This window comes from Diadema setosum, chromosome 17, assembly GCF_964275005.1.
Source record: "Diadema setosum chromosome 17, eeDiaSeto1, whole genome shotgun sequence".
NCBI lineage: Eukaryota > Metazoa > Echinodermata > Echinoidea > Diadematoida > Diadematidae > Diadema > Diadema setosum.
In genome coordinates this window covers 483157-506178 of record NC_092701.1, presented here as the reverse complement: position 1 = coordinate 506178, position 23022 = coordinate 483157, and the positions used below count along the sequence as shown (strand labels likewise).

The window sequence follows — 23022 nt, the reverse complement described above, 5'->3', positions numbered from 1 at the left end:
GGGTCATGGGGTCAAATAATGTCAAGGTCATATTCTGAAGATTCCAATATTTGTCCCTTGTCCATGCAGTGAATAATTCCTTAAAATGTAGTGTATACACGTTTTACCAGATAGAAATTCTCTGGAAGAGTCTTCAGCCATGGGGTAAATTGGCAAAGGTCAAAGCTCAACTGAAAATCCTAAATTTCTACAATTTGCTGCTAAACCTAGACTTTTCCTCCGTACCTTTGAGATTACTATAATGCATAAGCTTTATATAACTAGGTTATTTTAATGCATAAACTTAATCATAAAAAAGGGCAATAAACATGTATCACTGCACAATGATAAAGATGATGGAAATGATGTAAAGAGAAATGATCAAATGTCAGATTTCCTTTTACCATATTTTGAAAAAAAGCTCTAGCGTTGCAATGAAAATTGATATCAACCAGTCGGTGATAATTTGAAGAATTGTGGGACATGGGGTCAGAAGGCAAGTTTAACGGTCAAGTAAAAATACCCAAAATGCCGAATACCTCCTCTCTTAAACAATTTCGCCATCCACCCAAATGAAACCTAGTTCATGAAAAAAAAAAAAAAACTAGACTTTTTTTTTTTAAAACAAACTTGTAATTAAAATTTTTGCCGATTACGAAAATACAGCCCCACATTGTCAAAGCATTCTCTAGAATTACTGGGAGAACCATTCGTTATGGCAGACACATACCCGTGGCCATGGCGACATTTGTGGTTTTTCGCAATGAATCCTGTGAGCTAAGTTCATATCTTTGGTATTTTAAACACTTTTCATAGCAATAATAATAATAATAAAAGTACATCATTTTGTAATACGCCATCGATCCAGTGGCCTATTTTGAGGCGCAGAGGGATAATAAAAAGAATAACATACATTATATAGTTGTACATAAGAAGGTTGAAGGAGAAGACAGAGATAGAAATAATCATACCCAATGAGCAATTCAGTGAATATTCAACCAATTCAAGGTGCAAAACCATATGACTTCTAAAGCATTTTAAATGTTTCAGTGGTAACAGCCAAACAGCTTCAGGACTCAACGACATACATCACAGACTAATGTATATCTCACATTTTAAGCCTACTGGGATTATTGAAGTTCGGCTGTTATGTCAGTTACAGCAAATTTCACTTTTTTTTTTAATCTCGATTTTGTCCAAGTCGTGATACATATTGTACGCATTGTCATTGGCAGAAATCTTAATGACATGCACGCGATGTAAATGGGCACCACATTTTTTTTTGTATTGTCTTTGGTAACCTTTTTTTTTGTTTTTATTTTTGTTTTTTTGCAACGAGGTGCCGGTTACAACCGATTTGTTGGTATGGGCTATATGTTCTAAATAATGTTCACTTGGAATCTAAATCACGGCCCCTTTGAAAGAACATCTTTTTAACTGAATGGGCTTCCAAGCTGTTGAAAATTATATAAAGGAGGTAGGATGAAATGAAAGTAAATGATGAAAGTAATAATGATGTTTTCTAAATAATACAATGTGAAAACAATATCGTGTTTTCGTTGATTTCTGCATGAGTGAAATGGAGTTTACATAATAGGTATAATAATGGATACACGTTAGCTCTTCTTTTATTAAGAGCGCAACAATCTTCCAGCCAAATGATTGTAAAATAAGGATTGCGCCACTTGGCCTACTGTAGGATAAAATGATTACTGGTCACTTGAGTCAACTAAATCCATTGCAAGTCATTCAAATAGGTGTCTAAGAATGATGCAAGGTGTCGACACCCGTTGCAATAGGGAAACTCTTTATTCGTTTTTACAGGTCGACCAACTCAAGGGAAAAAGAAGAAAACAACTCTTAATCTTTACTATTGTAACCTTGCTATAACAACTCTCTCCTCTGCTGTTCAACTAAGATCATCTGAACTTACACTACGAAACTCAAATACTCAATTTATGATGCCAACACCTCATTCTAATTTTGTCAGAAACAGCTCATCTTCACGTAAAACTACTAATAATTTTCTGGTTTACAAAAAACAATTTAATAGAGAGATCAAAAATTCATGAAAGAGATCCTTAAGTTATATATATCTAAAGATAAATTATAAATTTTCTTTTCATGTTTGTAGATATTTGTAATCATCTTTATTGATTTCTTTTAACTATTCCAGTCATGCCAGTACTTGATATTTATTGCGTATCATTGTATAATATATTATGTTTCCTTTTTCGCTATGTGTATGCTTTGTTACTCGATGAAAAATACGACTTGCTGTAAACCGCTGTTGAGCTTTACATACAACTCTACGACATTACAACAATTGCAAAAACCAGATGAAGCCTGACAAATAAATGACAATTTCCATCATGAACTATTATAATAACACGTACAGGATGCAGTTGAGTTGAGTTTAGTTTATGTGTACACGGATGAAAAGCCTGCTTTTCCAGCAGGCTTTCGGGCACTATCTAAATTCTTGGCAAGAAGATATGACTCTACTTGCTTCCCATACGACAGCATATAAAGTCCATTTGAAAAAAGAAGGAAATATAGAAATTAATAAATAAATTCTATCTGCATTTAGTGTTTTCAGTTATTAGTAATATATTCATACAAATTTGAATATAAAACAGTCACTTGAATGATTGTATTTTGCATGACTTCGTAAATTGTTTCCAAAGGCGATAGCGAAATTTGGACTTGGGTCGTTCTTATATTCAGATATTCATATTATGAATATGCATATATATATATATATACATACATATATATATATATATATATATATATATATATATATATACATTGTATGTAATATCAGTTATGCACTGTAGATAACTATTTATCAATTATTGAGGAAGTGTGCATGTGCGCTCGCACATGATAATTGATTGTCCGTTTGCGTGTGTGAGTGTGTGTATGTGTATGTATGTATGTATGCATGTTAGGTGGTGCTCGTGAAGAGGAGAGGAATGGAAGGATGGGGTGTGGGTTTTTGAGGGACGGGTATAAATGTGTGTGTGTGGAGTAGGTATGTGATGGGTGAGTGCAGGGGAAATGGTTGTGTGTGTGTATGTGCGTGAGTCTGTATGTGCATGGTGTTATGATTTTATAGAAACGTGCCATTAAAAGAAAAACGACATGGACCGCCGCTGCCTGTAACCTTTGACATTGAGGTGACCTCCATGCTTGGGTAAATGTAACTTTGTATGAGCGCCCTTCCCTCCAAGGTTAGTTTAAGTTGAAACCCTGGGTACAGAATTATTCAGGTTTTTGTAGCGTTACGTATGGACGACGGACGGAAGACGGAAGGATAAACGTCGCAGGTGGTCCCTTACTCTCCCCTCACGTCCGGTGGGCTCGAAAAATAAACACGCAAACGAACAGACGCAAACGCATGCATACACCTATACATGCATACATGCGCACATACATGCATGCATGCATACATACATCCATGCATACATACACATTGATTATACACGCGAATAAAGAGAGAGAGAGAGAGAGAGAGAGAGAGAGAGGGAGAGAAAGAGGAGAGAGAGAGAGAAAGAAAGAGAGAACCACTGCCATCCACCAACCAGGCACACCATACCACAGGCCATGTGAATCCCTACACATACACACCACACATCCACCGGCCCTCACAGAAAGACCACTGCACATGGCATACAACACCATACACACTACACACATGCGATCAAAACACAGACAAACAAACCACCATACATGCACACAATGGTAATGAAAACTTTTTACGTTGTTTTTTTTTTTTAAGTTTCCCATGTTAACCAAATATACTTATTCCACACATATTACCATACTCCAAACACACACCCACAGCTGTGCGCATACATACCTACACACCATACACAATACATACAATACACACACACACTCACTTCACATTTATCAGTTAAAGTCCAACCCCACCCCAAGCATACCAAAGGAACACCCATCCCATGCACCTGACAATTCGTAGTACATCTTTATAGTATAGCATTATCTTCTGCAGCTTGAAGACAACGACCGACGACAGTTTGTACAGCTACCATCATTTTGCTTATTTCACAAACTGTCGCCATTGAGGTCAGAAATTGAAACTGCACCAGCAGCACAATTTTTCGCCAGGCAACAAATTGTGCAGAGGTAACAATCTGTGCCGTCCCTCCCTGCATAAATTGTCGCCCTGTGCCGCTAGGGACACTTTGTGCCGCAAGACATGTCTATCTCTTTACGGTTTTGAGTTCCCTTACAGGTACTTCTGGAAACCATTCAGTTGACTGGCTATAAAGTGGAGCCAGTTGAGTTCTTAAATAGGACGGAAGAGTCTCGTTTCACACTTTGAAACGGTGAGGATGCGTGGAATACCCACCTCTTCTTTATTGTTTTGACAAATGACTTATATCAACAACCTTTTTAATCTCAGGGAAATAATCAACCGCTCATAGCATAACAACGATTCCTCGTGGCATATTACACTATATGAGAATGACTTAGCTTCCGATGTTCACTGGGACGCTACGTTATACACAGCATTGCACAAGGAAATAAGCCCGCTCCAAACTTTCCGACGCTAATTCCGGCCACGCACACATCACGCCACTTGATGAACATGACAAACAGCGCATACACATAACATACAACATTATTTTGTACCATTGGCATTTCAATGTCTCTGCTAAATATGAAATATCTGATGCAGTCTCCCGTGAAATAACAATGTGAACGTTATTATATACGCCACTTTGTGTGGGTTGCAACATAACGGAACAGTGACAAAAGAGCAAATCGGTGCGTATGCACTGTTTGAAGCAGTGCACTCCCCTTGCCTTTTTTTTTTTCTACATACGAATCTATTCTGTCTTGATAAGCTACATTTGCCTGGGTGTTCTCGACGATTGCACTTTGCAGAAAACTGCGATTACAATGATTATTTTACAAGCCTGTCGATCAACACGATCAAAACGAACATTGATTCTATTCTAACTGGAAAGTGTCAGCCGTAGACTAATTACGATGGAGAGAAGATACGCCCTCGTTCTGCTACTGGCATTGACTGCTTCTGTGTTTTCTGGCACTGCTGCAGAAGGTAAGTGTAACTTCAAATCTATGAAACTCAATCCATTTGTTGATCTTTGTCGGGACTTAATCTGTAAAATGATGTCACTGAAAGGTATGTTTAAAACGAAAGCCAACCTGAATATCTTGGAAATAGTATGAATGAGCATGAAATATATGTTACATTTGGAGAATGAAATTTGATAAATTCAGGACTTCATTGGATAGGGTGCTTGACTTGCGAAAAAAAACCCACTCATGACATAAAATCAATGTCATTTTCGTTGTCATACACTTTTAAGATAGTTGCCCCCCCCCCAAAAAAAAAAAAAAAAACCCAATTTTTAACCAACACTGGGCACCATGCTGTCCACACAAATATTAGTTAAAATCTGCCCAGCTGATGTTGGGTAATGAGTTTGCTATGTGGTTGGGCAAATTAAATTGCCCATCAGCTGTTGACCAATCAGACTTTATCCAACTTTGCAATTTCCCAACCGTTGGTTATATTTGGAGTTGGGTAATTATTTGCCAACCAATTTTACCCAATTAGATATTGCCCTACTTCCATTCGTTCAACTGTTTAGTAAGTTGAATTTTAGTTAATCAAAAATTTTGTGTTGAATTTACTTGATGTATGGGTGTTTACCAGAACATGTGAATGTCAAGACATTGTTCATATTATTATTTAACCTATAATAAACCTATACAGCTAGTCGTATATACCCACAAGTGAAACAGGCTTTGGCTACATCCTAAACTTATTTATTACCAGGGATATTTCATTCACACATATACGGTCATTTAGTTGTAATGGTTACCACGTAGATAACACTTTTATTATAAAGATATGAAAATACCTCATCAAAGGTACAAGTTATAATTGTGAATATCACGGCAATAATATTCAATAAATTTCTAATACATTTCAGACCTTTCAGAGTTTATTGACATCATAAAAAACATTCAATTAAACAATATTTTATCTTTTTCACGAAAATAATATTTTAATAACTTATGAATATTCATGAGCAAAAAAACAAACAAAACAAAACACAGTAGAAAACAATAGAAACCAACTGGTATCAACTGGTATCAAAATTTCAATGTTTTAATACTGGGAATGAAGTGGTTAGCAAGTCCAGTCAGGTACAATGGGTTTCAAAGTGTGTCATCTAACTATTTGCCCGCAAAACCGACACACACACGCACGTGCACACACACACACCCAAACACACACAAAACACAAACTAGCAATATTGTAGGAGTATCCTGTAGTTTGCTCGCACAGACAGATACTTCCACAATGTTGATTTTTTTAACCCCTCCGGTGTTGACGGAATAAAGGGAAACGTAAGAAAATTATGTCAATATACGTCCACGATGTAGTTCTTGCTTTTTTAGTATATACATTATTATAATGTATATACTGTATAAAAAAAAAAATGACAATACCGCGCCTGTGTGTTGTCCCCCCTCCTCCCCCCATTCCTAAAACCGAGAATCCCCTACAGTAATTCTTGGTACCCCCTACAAAATCTTAAGGTTCGGCCATCGTCCCATACGTAGGCCTATACCACACACACACACACTCACACACACACACACACACACACACACACACACACACACACACACCGTCACATACATAAACACATGCACGCGTACCCGCACTTGTCCATGAAAATTTACCAACTTAGAAAGGAACGTAACAAAATTACCCAAGTAACGGTAAGAAATACCTAGGCTAAATGTGCAAAATAATGTTAGGAAATTATACAGGGCAAATTTCTGCCCAAGTATCAGTTGCCCAACAAACATTTCCCGACACGCAAAGGGAATGCGTCACTTACGCAGCGGCAGGGCAAAAAGTACCCAACTCTCCATTACCAATTCTGTTGGTAAATATTCGCCCAATATTGAATTTAAAATAATTGCCCGATGTTGTTTTAATCACGTTAAAGCTCAATTGGGTGATAATTGCCCAGAAGGATGATTTCTTTTTTTTTTTTACCAACCAACAATTACCCAACTAAATTCACTCAACATTTTAAGAGTGTAGGGATAGCCTAACAATCCGGATGTTAACAGGTGAGACAAGTGCAAATGAACCTTAAATAGCAGATGCAGCGTGTATGATAAAGTTAATATCAGTTTGATCCTCACGTTCTATTTCATTGAAAACTTTGTGGAGTGTTTCAATTTTACCAACAGTTTTGATAGCAATTTTACAAGAGGATGGGGTTGCAGAAAACAGTGAAACATGTCATTGAATTGTTGCCGTGAAATGTGTCGGTTACAGGGTTTGTATGTGTATTGAGAGAGTCAGCAAAATGATTACACAGTATGAGAGTGTAAGGCACTGCCCCAGAAAAAGACCATCGTACTATTCAAACCATTTGAGACCACATGCGTGTATTGATAATTGTTTTAGATATAAACTCCAAATTTTATTGCCCGAAAATGGAAAGTCTTTTTTTGCCCAATTGATCGTGGGCCCGGCAGCCACTGAGCAGCGCCAGATCGACGTTGCTCTAACCGGCCCGGCAGCCACTGAGCAGCGCCAGATCGACGTTGCTCTAACCTTTTAAACTGTTGAACGGCAAACAAGGTAGCAGCAACTCTCATCTTTTAACGTCTTTTGGTATGACGCGGCCGGGGTTCGAACCCACGACCTCCCGATTGTGAGGCAGCCGCTCTACTTACTGAGCCAACACATCGGTGTGCAACATTATATGCTATTTTTGTTGATTTTATTATACAATGATCATTGCATAATTGTGTAGCCACAAGAATGAAACACGCGTCATATACTTTAAAATAATGTCTATTATTGATCTTAACTGAACGTAACTTACACTTTTCTATAGAATGTCTTTCGGAAATTCTATAAGCAATAATTATGGACAAATGTATGTTTCGATCATTTTTAAGAAATGTGCATTGAAATGTATTTTGCAAATTTAATCATAATAATTGTGATTGACATATGACATTATCGACTAAATCTTGGTTTGGATTTTTTTTTTTTTCATGAGCTTATCAATGTCATCTGACAGAAAATATCCCCCCCCAAAAAAAAAAAAATGTATATATATATATATATATATATATATATATATATATTGCCCGTACGATTGCTATGCTTGTTTCGCCACTAAAAGCGTCGTTGACGGTATTGAGATCAACATAAATCAACTTGCGTTTGCGCCGCACAAGGTCCTTTACGGTGTGCATGCCTTTGTGATAAATCATACAGAAATCGACGTGCGTTTATACACGCAGGCACCGACGGCATGTGCACCTTGTACTCAACCATTATGACACTGTGTGCCATTATACCTTTAGACGACACTGAAGCGGCTAGAAGTACGGGTTGTATAAAGGATGCAGCCGCGTACGAAATGGAAATGGATGGCTTTATGCCAAAAGAAAAAAAGTCTTAATAATGTTATGTGGAACAATATATGAGATACAATATAGAAGAATGCAGGAAATCTCGACTCACAAACGAAAATGCCATGGCAAATCGCATGATAATAAACTTGATTTGGAAGATTCTCGAAAAATCATTGGGCCTTAGAAATTTGTGGCAAGTACGCCTAACATAAGTAGGTATCGGAGTAAGTTGTAGTCAGTAGATGTCAGTAGTGTGTGTGTGTGTGTGGGGGGGGGGTTCCTCTAAAATTAAAAACATGGTCTGGTTACATTTTTTTTTTGGGTAGATGCTCAAAGATTACCTCCTGCTTTCTTATGTTTTTGTATCTTGTTACTTTGATTAAGACCCGGTAACGTGGGGATATCATGAAGTGGGAAGACTGGTCCGGCTCTGATATGATAATCTAACGTAAGTCAATAAGGTCATATTCATCCAGGGTAGCCACGTCAGTATTGCCACTGCTCTACCAGAGGGCCCTGCCACTTTTATTCCACTATTGTTGTCAGATAAACGTATTTTATACACCTGTGTCGAGAGGGATAGTGTGGATAAAAAAGCATGTCTAAAAGGAAGTAAGCACTGAGCGAGATTCGAACTCGGGTCCTCCGATCGGGAGTCGGGAGCCTTATCCACTGTGCCACAGCGCATGCACTATCATGACTATATTAGAGAATCTCCGTATTAGAAAGTGTTGTTTACATTTTTGATACCTAATGTCTATGCTAAGTATACAGACACAGCCGAAGATTCTCTATTGGAGTCGATAGTTATTGAAAAAAGCATACGCATTCATACACATGTTATTCGCTGAAATGTCGATGGCACACGTTATTCTTGAGAAGAGGAAGTGTCTTGGGTATAAATTGTTTGGGCCCACCGTCAAAGGATTGTCTGTCAGACTGGCGTAGCGTATCATTGCGTGGGCATGATATAACGTCAAAACTCAGACTTCGCTTTTTTTTTTTTCAGCCGCGTACTTCAGATTCTGTCGAGTTTTTTTTTTTTTTGTAGTACGTCAAAGGACTATAGCTTTTTTTAAGCAAAAATTCTAGAGCGTATGGTTCCTAAAACCGTTCAAATGGTAGGCTGCCATTTTGTGTATGAAGGCTATCCGCAAAACGCGAGATATAAAGAAAATGCAAGAAAAATCATACATAGTTATAATTTTCCACTTAATTTCCATACACAGTAAGAGAGAAATTCACGATAACATACCTCTTTTGGAGAGCAGGGTAAATGGTAATACCCTTGACAAATACACGCAACGATTCGAGGGAATTATGCACTCTTAACACATTAAAACAAAATGTTGACAACCATCCCTTTGAACATAATAGGTATGCACCCTCCCCAGCTGTATACCAATTCAATTCAATTCTAACTTTATTTTCACATTTTCAACAGAATGCACATACAATAATTCACACGTTTGACATGAACATATTTTGTACATTGATACACACGTTCATACACACGTAGCAGGGAATAACATGTTCATGTCTGTGATCATTAGAAAATGAGCTATGATTCATACTGTAATATATCAATAAATTCTGTGGGAAAAAAAATGAGGTACCCACTTAAAACACTATGTGGATACCTCATAAAGAAGAGAAAAAAAAAGGAAAAGAGGGAAGAGCGAACAAAAAACAAATGAAAGAAAAGGTGGAAAAAAGAAAACCAAATCTAGAGAGAAAAACATGAGACAGATAAAACTACATCGGTTTGAGGCCAAAGCCAACATAGCCGATGAGCCATGGCAGGACAGTATACCGTATGAAGCGAAGAATGAGCTGAGTCAAAGAGAAAACACTGATGCTGCCAGAGAACAGTCAGTCGTCACGGCGTGCGAATCTCGCACAGAGCGCGGAGGACATATGCACGCTCGGAGCGGTCATGAATACATAATTAGCTGTGCAGTGTTCTTTTTAAACTATCGTGGTGCAGCCCCAGCATATTATTTACAGCTCATTTTTACATAAAATGAAAGAAGAAAGCTCAAGGTCTAATTTAATGACAATGATTTGATAATATTACAAAGGGAATTAGGGTAAAAATATGAGTAATTTCACGCGTTGAAAATATAAAATTTAAACCCGAAAGAAGTGGGTCGAATACGTTCTTAACCACCTTGCATCTCTTTCAAATCAAATAAGTGGGATACTTGATTATCTTATTTTCAAAATATGGAAAAATCAAGTCACTCTATCTTTTATACCTCATGGGATCCAGCAAATTACAACAGTATGTCACACCTTCGTACAATGCTGGATCGTGATTGATCAGAAACGACGGTTGCATGACGTCATCACATCGTCTGCTACTGTGTGTTTTTTTTTTTTACTTCCTGTGTCGGGTCTCGAAGACTGTGTATATAACGTGTATACTTTTATTATAATAGGTTTATTCTGTCATATTCTGTCAAAATGTCGTAGATAATTATTTAAGGATTCGTTATCGCCACTTTGTGTTCGTATGGATTTGTCATTTGTTTGACTACTTGCAGATACGAGCACGTCAGCAATTTCACACGTTGTAAAAAAAAAAAAAAAAAAAAAAAAAAAACACTTGGGTTTATTCCCGTATACTAATATTTGTGTTACGATGTTTCTCATGCCTTTTCTTTTCTGAAATGTTCCATTGCGATCTTCTTTTCATGTTTAGTTTTACATCAAGTTGTCTTGCAAGTTACGGTTTAATAAATAAAATAACCTTGTGTCTGTTTTTTTCCTTGGACATTCTCACTCCTTCAAATTATATTTCTGGTTTTGATGATATGTCCGCTAGCAGATTATGATTTATCCATTTATTTTTGATTTAATTTTTTTTTTTTAAACTGGAACTTGGAAGCTGTAGCTGGGGACTACTGGTGATTTGCATGAATGTTAATCTTAAATAATCTGATGAACTATTATTCATGCCACATTTTTTTATTATTATTATTATCATTATTATTCTAGAGCCCGAAGGCCTGGATTCATGAAGCATGCAGTTTCGTTTTCTTCTCAGGGTGATTATTTAAAATGTTAATTTCCCCTTCTTTTCTTTTTTTTTTTTTTGGGGGGGGGGGGGGAAACTCCCGATTCCACAAAAGACTCTCTGGAAATGAACAATTATGAACCAGCATAGAATCATTAGCATGTCATTGAATAGTCTCCCTGATAATCGCATTTCAATGTTGGCAGCTCTATATTATGAATGCAAACAAAATACCTTCAACGACACGCCAAGCTTCGCGCCATATGTAGGAAAAATCTTGACTTCGGCGATCGCAACTTCCGGTGCAAGTCTCTTTTTAGTCAGTTTTTGAACGAATTTTTAAGTAACTTAACAGATATTGCATCTTTTCGATTTCTAAAACAAGTATCGGTACATGCTTCCTCTGCCGAATAAAAAAAAAATAGAGTATGAAAAGTTTGATACCAGCCAGGATCCAGCAAAATAGAGGTTTATGTTTCGAATACATCAAAACTACGAGCAAAATATAAGGTAAATTTAACGAGAGATTAAACATTGAAAATATTTTTAAGTATGGACAAGTTTTATATCAAAATGAAGAGTAGGAAACGGGTAATTGGACTCACCCCACCATGTCGAAATCGTATACACTAGCGCTAACTGCATGGCAACTGTATTGGAGCATGTACAGAGTCTCGCAAAATCCCGTGAAAGCTCAAATTCGCGAGACGGTCATGCGCATCGAGTAAACACTGGCACACGGAACCTCATTATGCCTAATTTGCATACGGCGTGACGACTGATTGAGAAAACCTTTGAGAAATATGTACCATGTAGATAGGGTAGGTAAGTCCGTTTGCATTGACGTGTAGTTTATTTTATAGCTGCTCTTTCAGAATCTGCCGTCAACCCAAAATTCATGTCTGGCAACTTTTTGTTGGTTTGTGTGATGGGGGGTCACGTATGTTTTGTTATGATCCCAGGACAGTATTTGCAACTTACAATGTACCAGTGATAATGTTTCACTATAATTTGCATTTAACAGCTTTGTATCAACTGTATGTGTGGGGGGGGGGGGGGAGAGGGTAGGCGTTATGAGATCAGACCAGATGCCAATCTGAGAAGTGGAGTCATTCATAGTTTTAAATTTTAAAAGCACAAACGGAAAATGGTCTTTATACTTCTCCAGTCATTGTGTGGTCGATTTCTGCACACTTTTAAAGTTTGCACCTAGACTGGTAAAACTTATTGCGCAGGAATAACGTATTGTGTAGAGAATTGAAGATTATGTAATTTATTTCGAAGCACTGATGTACCACTTGTCACCAGTTATTGTTTTTGCAGAAATATAAAATGTACATGTGCGTGGTGGTGGTGGTTGTGTTTAAAAACTGTTGCCAAATTTGATGAACAAAATTAAATGGTAAACAGAATTAAATGCTAACAACATATTGTCATAGGTTATAGGACAGCAAATTCAAACCTCAGCTTTAGGCCTGCATTGTATAGTTTACTCTAATGAATTTATGGCTCTGCTTTTAAAAAAGTGTAATTTTTTATTGATTCCCAGTGTTATATATTTTTGATCATGGTTGAGGAATTTTGTTCATTCATGCTTGTGAAGCTGTGTGGGTGTGGTATCCTAGCTCTTTTCCCCTTTGGATTCTTGTTATCCTTCACATTATAAAATATAATGTGTTCTTTTTCAGGGGCGTCACCAGCTTTTTTTCAAGGGGGGGGGGTGCGTTTTGACAGTAAATGTAAATGGTGAGATTTTTTTTTTTTATTTGATTTATTGGCTCCTGTGTCATCATGTACATTTACACATACTCTATTTATTGTACATAATACATGTGATTGTATACATGCACCATGCACGAATCTTTCGCTATGAAGGACTTTTCGGGGGTACATTATGTGACGGCGATGATCTATTCCGCTCCTTCAGTGCGGAGGGATGTGGGAGGGGAATACCCCCTCCCACGGTAGGAACTTTTTGTAAAAACAAGAGTGTAAAAGTCGCGCTTACAGAGCATAGTAAAAATAAATATACTATGAAGGACTATTACGGGGGTACATTTTATGTGACGGTGTGGTGTGAGATCCTCGGCGAGGGAGCGAAGCAACCGAGCGGGAGAGGGTGTAGGAGGGGGATACCCCTCCCACGGAGGGACTTTTTGTGAAAAGAAAAAAAAAGAGAATTGCATAACAATAATATGCGAGCGAGCGGAGCGAGCGAGCTTGAAAATTTTGATATTTTACAATCCCAAACTGCGGTTTGCAGCTATATTTTTTCGCTTTGGAAATGAAGGGGGGCGCACCGGGGGCAACTGCTAGCAATTACTGGCAGCAACATGATGATAATGGCATAACGATTAAATGCGAGCGAGCGAGCTTGAAAATTTTGACATTTTACAGTCCAAAAACTGTCGTTTTTAGCTCTGTCTTTTCGCTTTGGAGATTAAAGGGGGGCGCACCGGGCGCAACTGCTGGCAATTACTGTCAGTAACATCAGGAGGATGGCAAGCGATTAAATGCGAGCGAGCTTAAAAAAATTTGACATTCTACAGGCAAAAAATTGCCGTTTGTAGCTATATTTTTTTCTCTTTGGAAATTAGGCAGGGCGCACGAGGAGCAACTGCTGGCAATTACTGTCAGTAACATCAGGAGAATGGCATTACAATTAATTGCGAGCGAGCGGAACGAGTGAGCTTGAGAATTTTGACACAGTAAGAAAACTGCCGTTTGTAGCTATATTTTTTCGTTTTTTGAATTAAGGGGGGCGCGCACCGGGCGCAACTCCTGGCATATTACTAGCATCAACATCAGGAGAATGGCATTAACTATTATATCGTCTGTATCACTTCAGTCAATTAATTTCCCTTACAACGTTTTTGTTACCCCAAGGTTCCACAATTATGTTTTCTCAATTTACTTTGTTTTGATTATGCAACCTTATTCTTTGTTACCCAAGAAAGTGAAATGTTTATGTTCTTTTCGAAAAATGAAATAAAGTTTGAATTGAATTTAATTTAACTTAATTGATTAAAATGCGAGCGAGTGAAGCGAGCGAGCTTGAAAATGTTGACATTTTACGGTCTAAAAACTAAAAACTGCCGTTTGTAGCTATTCCTTTTCGCTTTGTAAATTAAGGGGGGGGGGGAACACCGGGTGCAACTACTGGCAATTTAATACTGACAGCAACATCAGGAGAATGGCAAATATGACATTTGACATTTTACAGTCCAAAAACTGCCGTTTGTAGCTTTTTTTTTTTACTTTTGAAATTAAGGGGGCGGTGCGCCACTGGTAGTCAAGGATGTCGGTTTATGTTCATGATTGGGGGAGGCATGACCAGCGAAGTGACCAAGCGGGGGAAGGATGTCCAAAATCTGCACTTTAGATCATCCCCTAATTGTTTGTGTTTGTGTGTGTGTGTGTTTTATGCATGGAAAAGTTGGGAAATAGCCCAGGTCAAGTCTTATTATTGGCAATGCAAGGCATTTTGATATAGACTATAGTATGTAAAGCAACACTCAGTGATCTAGCTTTGATACAACGAAGTGTAAGTTACTGAGGTGTACATTCTACATCACATTGCGCAACATTGCAGCGACTCTTTGCTGTTCGGATGTTCTGAGTACACTGCTCCATCCTCCTTATCATTTAGAATGCCAACCAGGAATCATGCTGAATCACAATCTTTTGTCGGCTCCGGGCTTTTTGAACAATGTTTCACACTATTGATGCCTGTTTAATTATGGTTAAAAGAAATCTAAAAAAAAAAAAAAATCTTCAAAAGCAGTTTACTAACCCTTGATTACCATTTTGATATTTTTTTTTGGTACCAGCGGATGGGGGGGGGGAGGGCATGTGCCCCCCCCCCCACCAATTTACGCCACTGATTGGAGACCTATAACGGAGGTAGGTGGGTGTGGGCGGGGTATCCCCCTCTCAAGCGACGGAGCTTTTGCATTTTCTGAATTGATAATCCGTTGCACAATGAATGAAATATATCTTACGTATAAACAGTACGGTCGATAGATATAGTAAACACTGTATGTATAGCATCGGTGCTGCCAGAGCCGGGGTGCGATTGTTTTTGGTTTTTGTTTTTGTTTTTGTTTTCTTTTTGTTTTGTTTTGTTTTGGGTTTTTTTTCCTCCTGGTGCAAAAAATAAAATAAAATAAGAGATAAAATAAAAAAGAACAATTATTTAGCGTCTGGCGTTGAGGCCGCTCGCAGACTGAAGGGTTTCTTTTTTTTTTTAAGGTTCTGAAGGGGGGTGCCATCTCACCCAGCGCACCCCCCTGGTGACGCCCATGTTTTGTTTTGTTTTGTTTTGTTTTTTTTTTTTTTTTTTTTCGTAGGACATGCTCTAAATTGTCAGAGGTCATGATTAACCTGAATTTATACTCTTCTTGTATTTGCAGTTGTATATATGTGTCTATGGTGCTTTCAAATTGCAGAACAAAAAGAAAAAGTCACTCGTATACAAAGATAAGTTAAAGGTAATATAATTTATGTATTCTGTGACAATACCAAAGGTCCTGTTTAATGGAAATGTTTTCCTGCCCTTTGTAGTTGCTCTTAGGACAAATATGCTTAAAAAAAACCCCAACACCAAACAAACTATCAAATATGCGGAAAACGTTGACTTCTGCATATCTGAAGACTGACACAATTACTGTATCTCATCCATGCAGGAATTATTTCATAGAGAATTAGAAAATTTGTTATGTATTTCAAAAGCCTGATGCACCTCTTGCTATTTCATATCATCTGTACAGAGATGTGTGATGGTGTTTCAAGAACTGCTCGGTACACAAATGACAAATATTGTGGGGAAAAAAATTAGTGAACAAATGAAATTATTTTTTTAGGATTATTTGACAGATTATAACATGACAAATACAAACCTCACCTTTAGATTGTAAAAGTTAAGGTGAATAAATACATTTCTGCGAATTTCTGAAAGAGCAAATTTCTATGGTTTTCAGTTATTGAGTAATGTTTCATGAAAAAAATATTGGTGGATTTCATGTACATGTATTCATGCTTGTGAAACTGTGTGTGCATGGGTGTGTTTTCTTTACTTTTCTTTCCAGTGTCAACGATAATGTATGACATGCTCATGTGTTGCTAATATGTATGTTTTGTACGTATGTTTGACTGATGAGTTTTGACAAATGAGTTTGTGATGCACATTTTCAATGCAGATAGGTACAAATGTACTTTTAAGAATGGTGCCAGTGAAGCACCTTACTAGCACTGCGTGTGAAACACACCAAATATACACAGACATCAATTCACATACTACATTCAAAGGAAAAAATAGATATATCGCTACGGCGACTGATATGCCTCCACCATAATGCATGGTTCTCCCAATAGGTCTATAGCACAGTGTCTTGACAATATGTGATGACAGTTTCACACAATTGGCAAAATATTAAAATGACAGGTTTGACACAAATGTGCTGAATGTTCACTTTCCTAGAACTAGGTTCAATTGGATGAATTATTAAAATGTCAGAGTGCAGGTAGTTGGGAAACTGATGATTTATACTTGACTTTTGACCCTTTTATATGTTTATGCATTGAGTAATTTTCAAGGTATTGAGAAAAAGTATAGTTTATGGGAAAATAGCATTATCTAAACCTGGCCTTTGACCTTTGACCTCACAGTTCCAAAGAGAATCACTATTAGGTTGAACATGCATAAATATGTAAGTTTCATGATGATACCTTGAGTTACTTTTTGAGATATGGAGAAAAAAGTGCAATTCAGCACTTTCACTTGACCTTTGACCTTTGACCTTTTGGCAAGAAACTTCCCAAAATATATTATCAACTTAAAGCAGAAAGATTAGGAAATTAAGCGATGCAATTTTCAAATAATTGACCTCGCCCGACTTAAGGATCATTTTGTTGTAGCGGGTCACATATTGGGTAATACATGTATACATCAAGTTACAAAAAAAAAAAAACAACCTTCAGCCATTGCATAAATATAAGGAGAGTAGTGATATTTTGAGGAGTTGACCTTGAAATTTGACCCCCCTGACCTTTGAACCATGACCCCCAACTTCCCTAGATAATCACTGCCCATCGGAACAAGCATATATACTAAGTTCCATGAAGATACCTTGAACCATTTGCGAGATATGGAGAAAAAATATGAATTTTCAACCTTTTTTTACAAAATAACCTGTGACCTTTGACCTTTGACCCCGTGAACCTAAAATTCAAACAAAGTATTATCCCCCCAGGATATACCCTCATACCAAGTTTGATGTAAAACCACCACACGGTTCTTGAGACATCGACAAAAACAAAACGGGACGGACGTACCTACGGACGGACGTACGTACGTACGTACGAACGGACGGACGGACGGACGACCCGAAAACATAATGCCTCCGGCCACTTCGTTGGCGGAGGTATAAAAAAAGGTTCTTTTGAGTACCATTAATTAAATGGTTCTCAGCACTGTCACAATAGCGACACCTTTTTTGGAGCCTGTGAGAACCTTTTTAAATGGTGCCTGTCAGCACCTATTAACATTGGTGCCCATTAGAACCTTTTCCAATGAAATGGTTCTCATGAACACCTTTTGAAAAGAGTCAAAAAGGTGCCCATGGGCACCTTCCAAATGGTACTCACGAGCGCCATTTCATCGGGAAAAAGGTTCTAATGGGCACCTTTTGCAAAAGGTGCCGACAAGCACCATTTAAAAAAGGTTCTCACGAGCACCAAGAAGGGTGTCGCTATACTGACAGTGCTGAGAACCATTTAATGGTGCTCAAAAGAACCTTTTTTTTTCTAAGAGTGTACAATGAACTTTCATTCGTGTTGTTTTAGGGTTACCTGGTCCCGCTGATTGATATCACTAATTGCGTGTTCAAATTGAACGGCAAACCGAGTAGAAAATCATGATGTTACAAAGCGTATGGCTATTCATGTTTAATGTTTCGTTCTAAAAGGGTGTGCACTCGTAAATGATTCAAATGCTTCAAGTGCTTCTCTATGAAAATGGACTTCATGCAATATTTAAAATGCTCTCCTTATGTTTCATAGATACAAGCTAGCGTATTCCTGTCAATTTCAAATGTTCCCTTATTTGTTTTTTGTACAGTTTGTTTGTTTCTGTAAGTCATCATAACGATAATCTACCGATGACCCAACTAAAAAAGTTGTCTTGTTCGACAAAGTTATTATTGTTGCTGTTATTCTTGCTCTTTCTTGATTGTTGAGTATTTCTGGAATTAAATCCATCATCATGTCAAGAGATAAATGCATTAATGAAATTTTAGCAGGGTTCACCGACGTTTAACCCGTTTAGGACGGTTTGCTTTGGCGAGCGAACACCCCCACAGACGGACAGGTTTTCCAAAATCGAGCCCGAACCGAGGGTTACTAAGGGGGTGTGACTTACGGTCCCGCTTTACCCAATCATCAAATTGCCGTGTTTGCGGTGTAGGAATCCGCTTTCTGATTGGATGAATAACGACCGCTCATGAATAATAATGTCGCTTCCCTTCGCTATCTGTGTTCGCGCGCGCGGTTTGAACTTCACGTACTCTACGATCGCCAATTTACGTTCCGTCGTCAACTCAAATGAATAGCGTCTTTTATTATTGGGCACCAGGCTATGCCGAGGGTGTCGCAAATTTCTACTACGTTATTGTCTTGAATTTACTGATTCATGGAGGCAATCTTTTATGGAAACTGTAATCCGTTGATCACAAGCCTTCAAAGTCTTTCAATGAAAAGCGATCGATCGGACGATTGTGTCCAGCCTTGCGTATTTCCATTTACACGACTATAAGACACGGCAAGTAAATCTCGTATTGTGGCGATATCAAAAGCACACGAACCCACTCTTGACTTCCTATTGTTCACAAAATTCCTTACCATAGCTAGTCAAGGAATTTTGGAAACAGAAGGAAGTTTATTCATTGTATACAACATTTGAAAAGCTGTAACACCTTGTTTGTCCCCGCTACTTGTATCCAAATACAAAGCTCGCGTGTCTGTAACAGAAGCACGTGGCTTTATTTCAACACTAGGCAAACCATCAACGATGTAATATCGCAAGTAGAATTGGTGGTACTGATTTATCAAAGTCGAATTTCGTAATAGAATAACGTCCACTTGAGTTTATTTCTTGGTTCTGTTTCAGTAATTCCCATAAAGTTGACAAGAGCCTGGAATGTTCAATATTCAAATAAATCTTTGCATCTTTCTAACTTTCTTGAGACGACTAAAAATGCATAATCCACGCTTGCGCGATACCTGCCATCCCCTGAAGAAGTCTGTATAAAGAAGTTTGCTTCCTGAAATTATCAGTCGTGACTACCTACAAATTTCGATTATGCGACTTATAATAGGTTTTCATGGGATGCATAAAAGAGATCACCGAGTGGATTTGTGAGTTTATTATCGGGGTTTGATGCTGCCATTTTTCTGTGCGATCTTACGATTCCCTTACAACTTCAACGTAATCATATGTCGGGAAGATATTATTCACTATGTATCAAGTGAAATGAGATTTCACACAGTGATACAAGACATATATTTAATTATTATAAAAAGTAATCACCAACCTAAATGAGTATCGTTAATTCTTACATAGAAAAAAAAAAAACTACGAATAAAACACCGCTCCTGTTCAAGCCAGTTGACAGAACATGTATGAGCTCTTCAGATGAAACATGGGAGTCTATATGATGAGAAGAAAAAAAAAAGGAGAGAAAAATAGGCTGGTCATCTAAATTTTGTTTGATGGACGGTAGATAATATGAAAAGATTTTTGCAAACGTAATGAAAAATTATACAAGATGAGGTTTGCCTACAACCTGTGTTTTGGTAATATCTTTCTACGTTTTATATATGTATACATGTTATGTATATATATATATATATATATATACATATATATATATATATATATATATATATATATATATATATATATATATAGTTGAAAGAAATTGGACTGAGGCGGGACGTTGCTCTCGATCTTAGTCTCCCTTTTGTTTGTCAAGCTTTCGGCCCGTCATTGGGCCTTCGTCAGGACCTACCAACAGAACGATTATTATATGAATAACCTGATGTGTCATATAATACATGTATATAATGCAATTTCACATATTACCAATCTTCTCAATCCTTTCTTTTATATACACAAATCAATCATTCAATTCAATACAAATATCCACTCTAAGCTCCAATCATCATCAGAATAACATCATATGTCCAAAAAATATATAAATAAATTCTTATATCATAATGCTGCCATATAATAATCATATTGTCTTATAATTCTTAGCATGATGATCACAAACAGAATCATTATACATAATATTATATATCATATTCATATGTCTATTTGCATTGTGTATGTAACATGTATATATCCACATACGCACACATAAATAAATTCTTATATCGTAATGCTGCCATATGATAATCATATTGTCTTATAATTCTTAGCATCCAACAATGCGGCACCGCGTACGTTCGGGACCCAGGGAACTATTTCTCACATTATATATATATATATATATATATATATATATATATATATATATATACATATATAAATTTTATGGGCAGAGTATCTTGGAGAAGAGATCATCACCATCAATGATTATGTTCAATCTACAGGTTTGTATATGGGAATGAAGAAGGGGATAGCTGGAAAGGAAAGTGATGAGATGTAATGAGATAAAATGAAGGAGCAATAATTGAGACAAATGTATTACAAAGGAAGAGCAAAGCGGCAAAAAAAGGGCAAAAGAGTACAACATTATGCAAAGATTTTGCAGTCATTTTTTGTGTACGTTTGCCTTCCAATTTCGTAGTTACGTATAAATTCAAAATAGCCAACAAAAAAGAAAAAAAAATAGCGCCATGAAGATGTTTATTCAACCTCGTTTGCCTTTCACTATGTCCTATCATTTCAAAAAATGTAGCATTAGCACAATTCAAATTAGAATGCCCATCGAGAATTCAGATTCGCATCAATGTGAGAGAGCGTCTTTTCAAACAGGGTCGCAGGTGAGCATTTTCGAGTTCGTCGGAGAAGTTCATTCATATTAGAAACAAAAAGGTTGGCCACCCGGCAGCTGATAGAAGAAGACGACATGACCATGGGAGAACGGCGAGCACATGCTACACAAGCTTGAAGGTCTAAAATCATTACATCACTTCAGAAAATAACGAAAAGACGATATGTTTCTGGAAATAAACGACATTTCTCCCGACATTCCTCGATCTTTCATAGCAGACGGTTAATTTTGCTGAAATGATCATCTCTTATGTCATGAGTGTAAATCAACATTTGTTTTATTGTGTATACCAGTCATCCCCGATAAAAGACAGAAGATGAAGTACTATTCTCATTCAATAAGCATAATGTATAAAGGAAACGAGCATTTCCTGCAATCGTTTATGAATATGAAAATGCTGCAATGCGATTTCACGAAGTCTAAATGAATGAATGCAAGTAGGTGTACCTAAATACAGAGATGTATAATGCAATTATTATTATGAAAAATACGCAGCCACGATAAGTGCATTAACCACTTCAACAGCAGCATGAAAATATTTGATCACATCAGTATATGAGATGGACAAGAACATTTCATGCTTTTATTGCTTGAAATTCCTTGCTCCTAAACAAAGTACAATGTTCAATTGAAGCGACGGGTTATCACATCTCCGTCTCTCGCAAAACTGAATCATCACTTCGCAAATTTGGAGTGCTTTCAACAAATTTGAATAAAAAAAAAAAAAGTTTATTTTTTTTAAGGCATGAATTACCATATTCTACTGACTATAAATCGATTGAGCTACAAAACGGTAGTGTGTTGCTAAAACCATTGTTACTCGATGATTACGAAATCATTTGACTTGTGAACTTCCGAAAGAGATGGACTGAAAAACCCAGATTTCTAAACGTATAAATAATTGACAGAGCGACTATAGCCGAAAATTAGCATATTATGAAGAATTCATACAAAACTAGAACTAAGAAAGACTAAACAGTCGACATCACCGTTGTCGGTATCGTCGTAATATGGGATGTAATTTTATTTTGACTGCCTCTTTGAAATGCTGCAAACATCAAATACTGAACATCATAATTTTTATTTGTGAATTCTAAGCGTATGAGAGAGAGAGAGAAAAAAAAAACAACTTCTGTCGTATGTCTTGTTTCTCGCTTTATTGCAGCGTATGTCATTGTCGAAGTTTAAATTCTGTAATACATGTTCGTAACAAGTACATGAGAACTTGCACATTCGATTCCCAACAACCATAAAATCATTGGGATCCGTAAAAGCGGTTACGTAATACATACGAAGCACATCACTATAATGCATTCTATGGACCGGTGCAGAAAAAAGAGACTGTCTGTAATCGGCCTTTGAACTTCTCTATTATGCTCATAATCCCCGACTTTTCAGATGGCGTCTACGAGTGCGTCTAGGAATGTTTTTGTATCAACATCCTGTCTATTCATGGAGGTACAATGTAACCTGATACTCTGGCCACCTGATCTATTCAAAGTG

At 37.2% G+C, this 23022-nt stretch overlaps 1 protein-coding gene across 1 annotated transcript in view; it reads left to right on the top strand.

Annotated features, from left to right (window-relative positions):
- Positions 1-5004: 5004 nt before the first annotated feature.
- LOC140241083 (uncharacterized) overlaps positions 5005-23022 on the top strand; it is a 196074-nt gene continuing 178056 nt past the window's right edge. The window contains exon 1 of the mRNA XM_072320850.1: positions 5005-5077. Coding sequence (XP_072176951.1) covers positions 5005-5077 — 73 coding nt within the window. The remainder of the gene's footprint in view (positions 5078-23022) is intronic.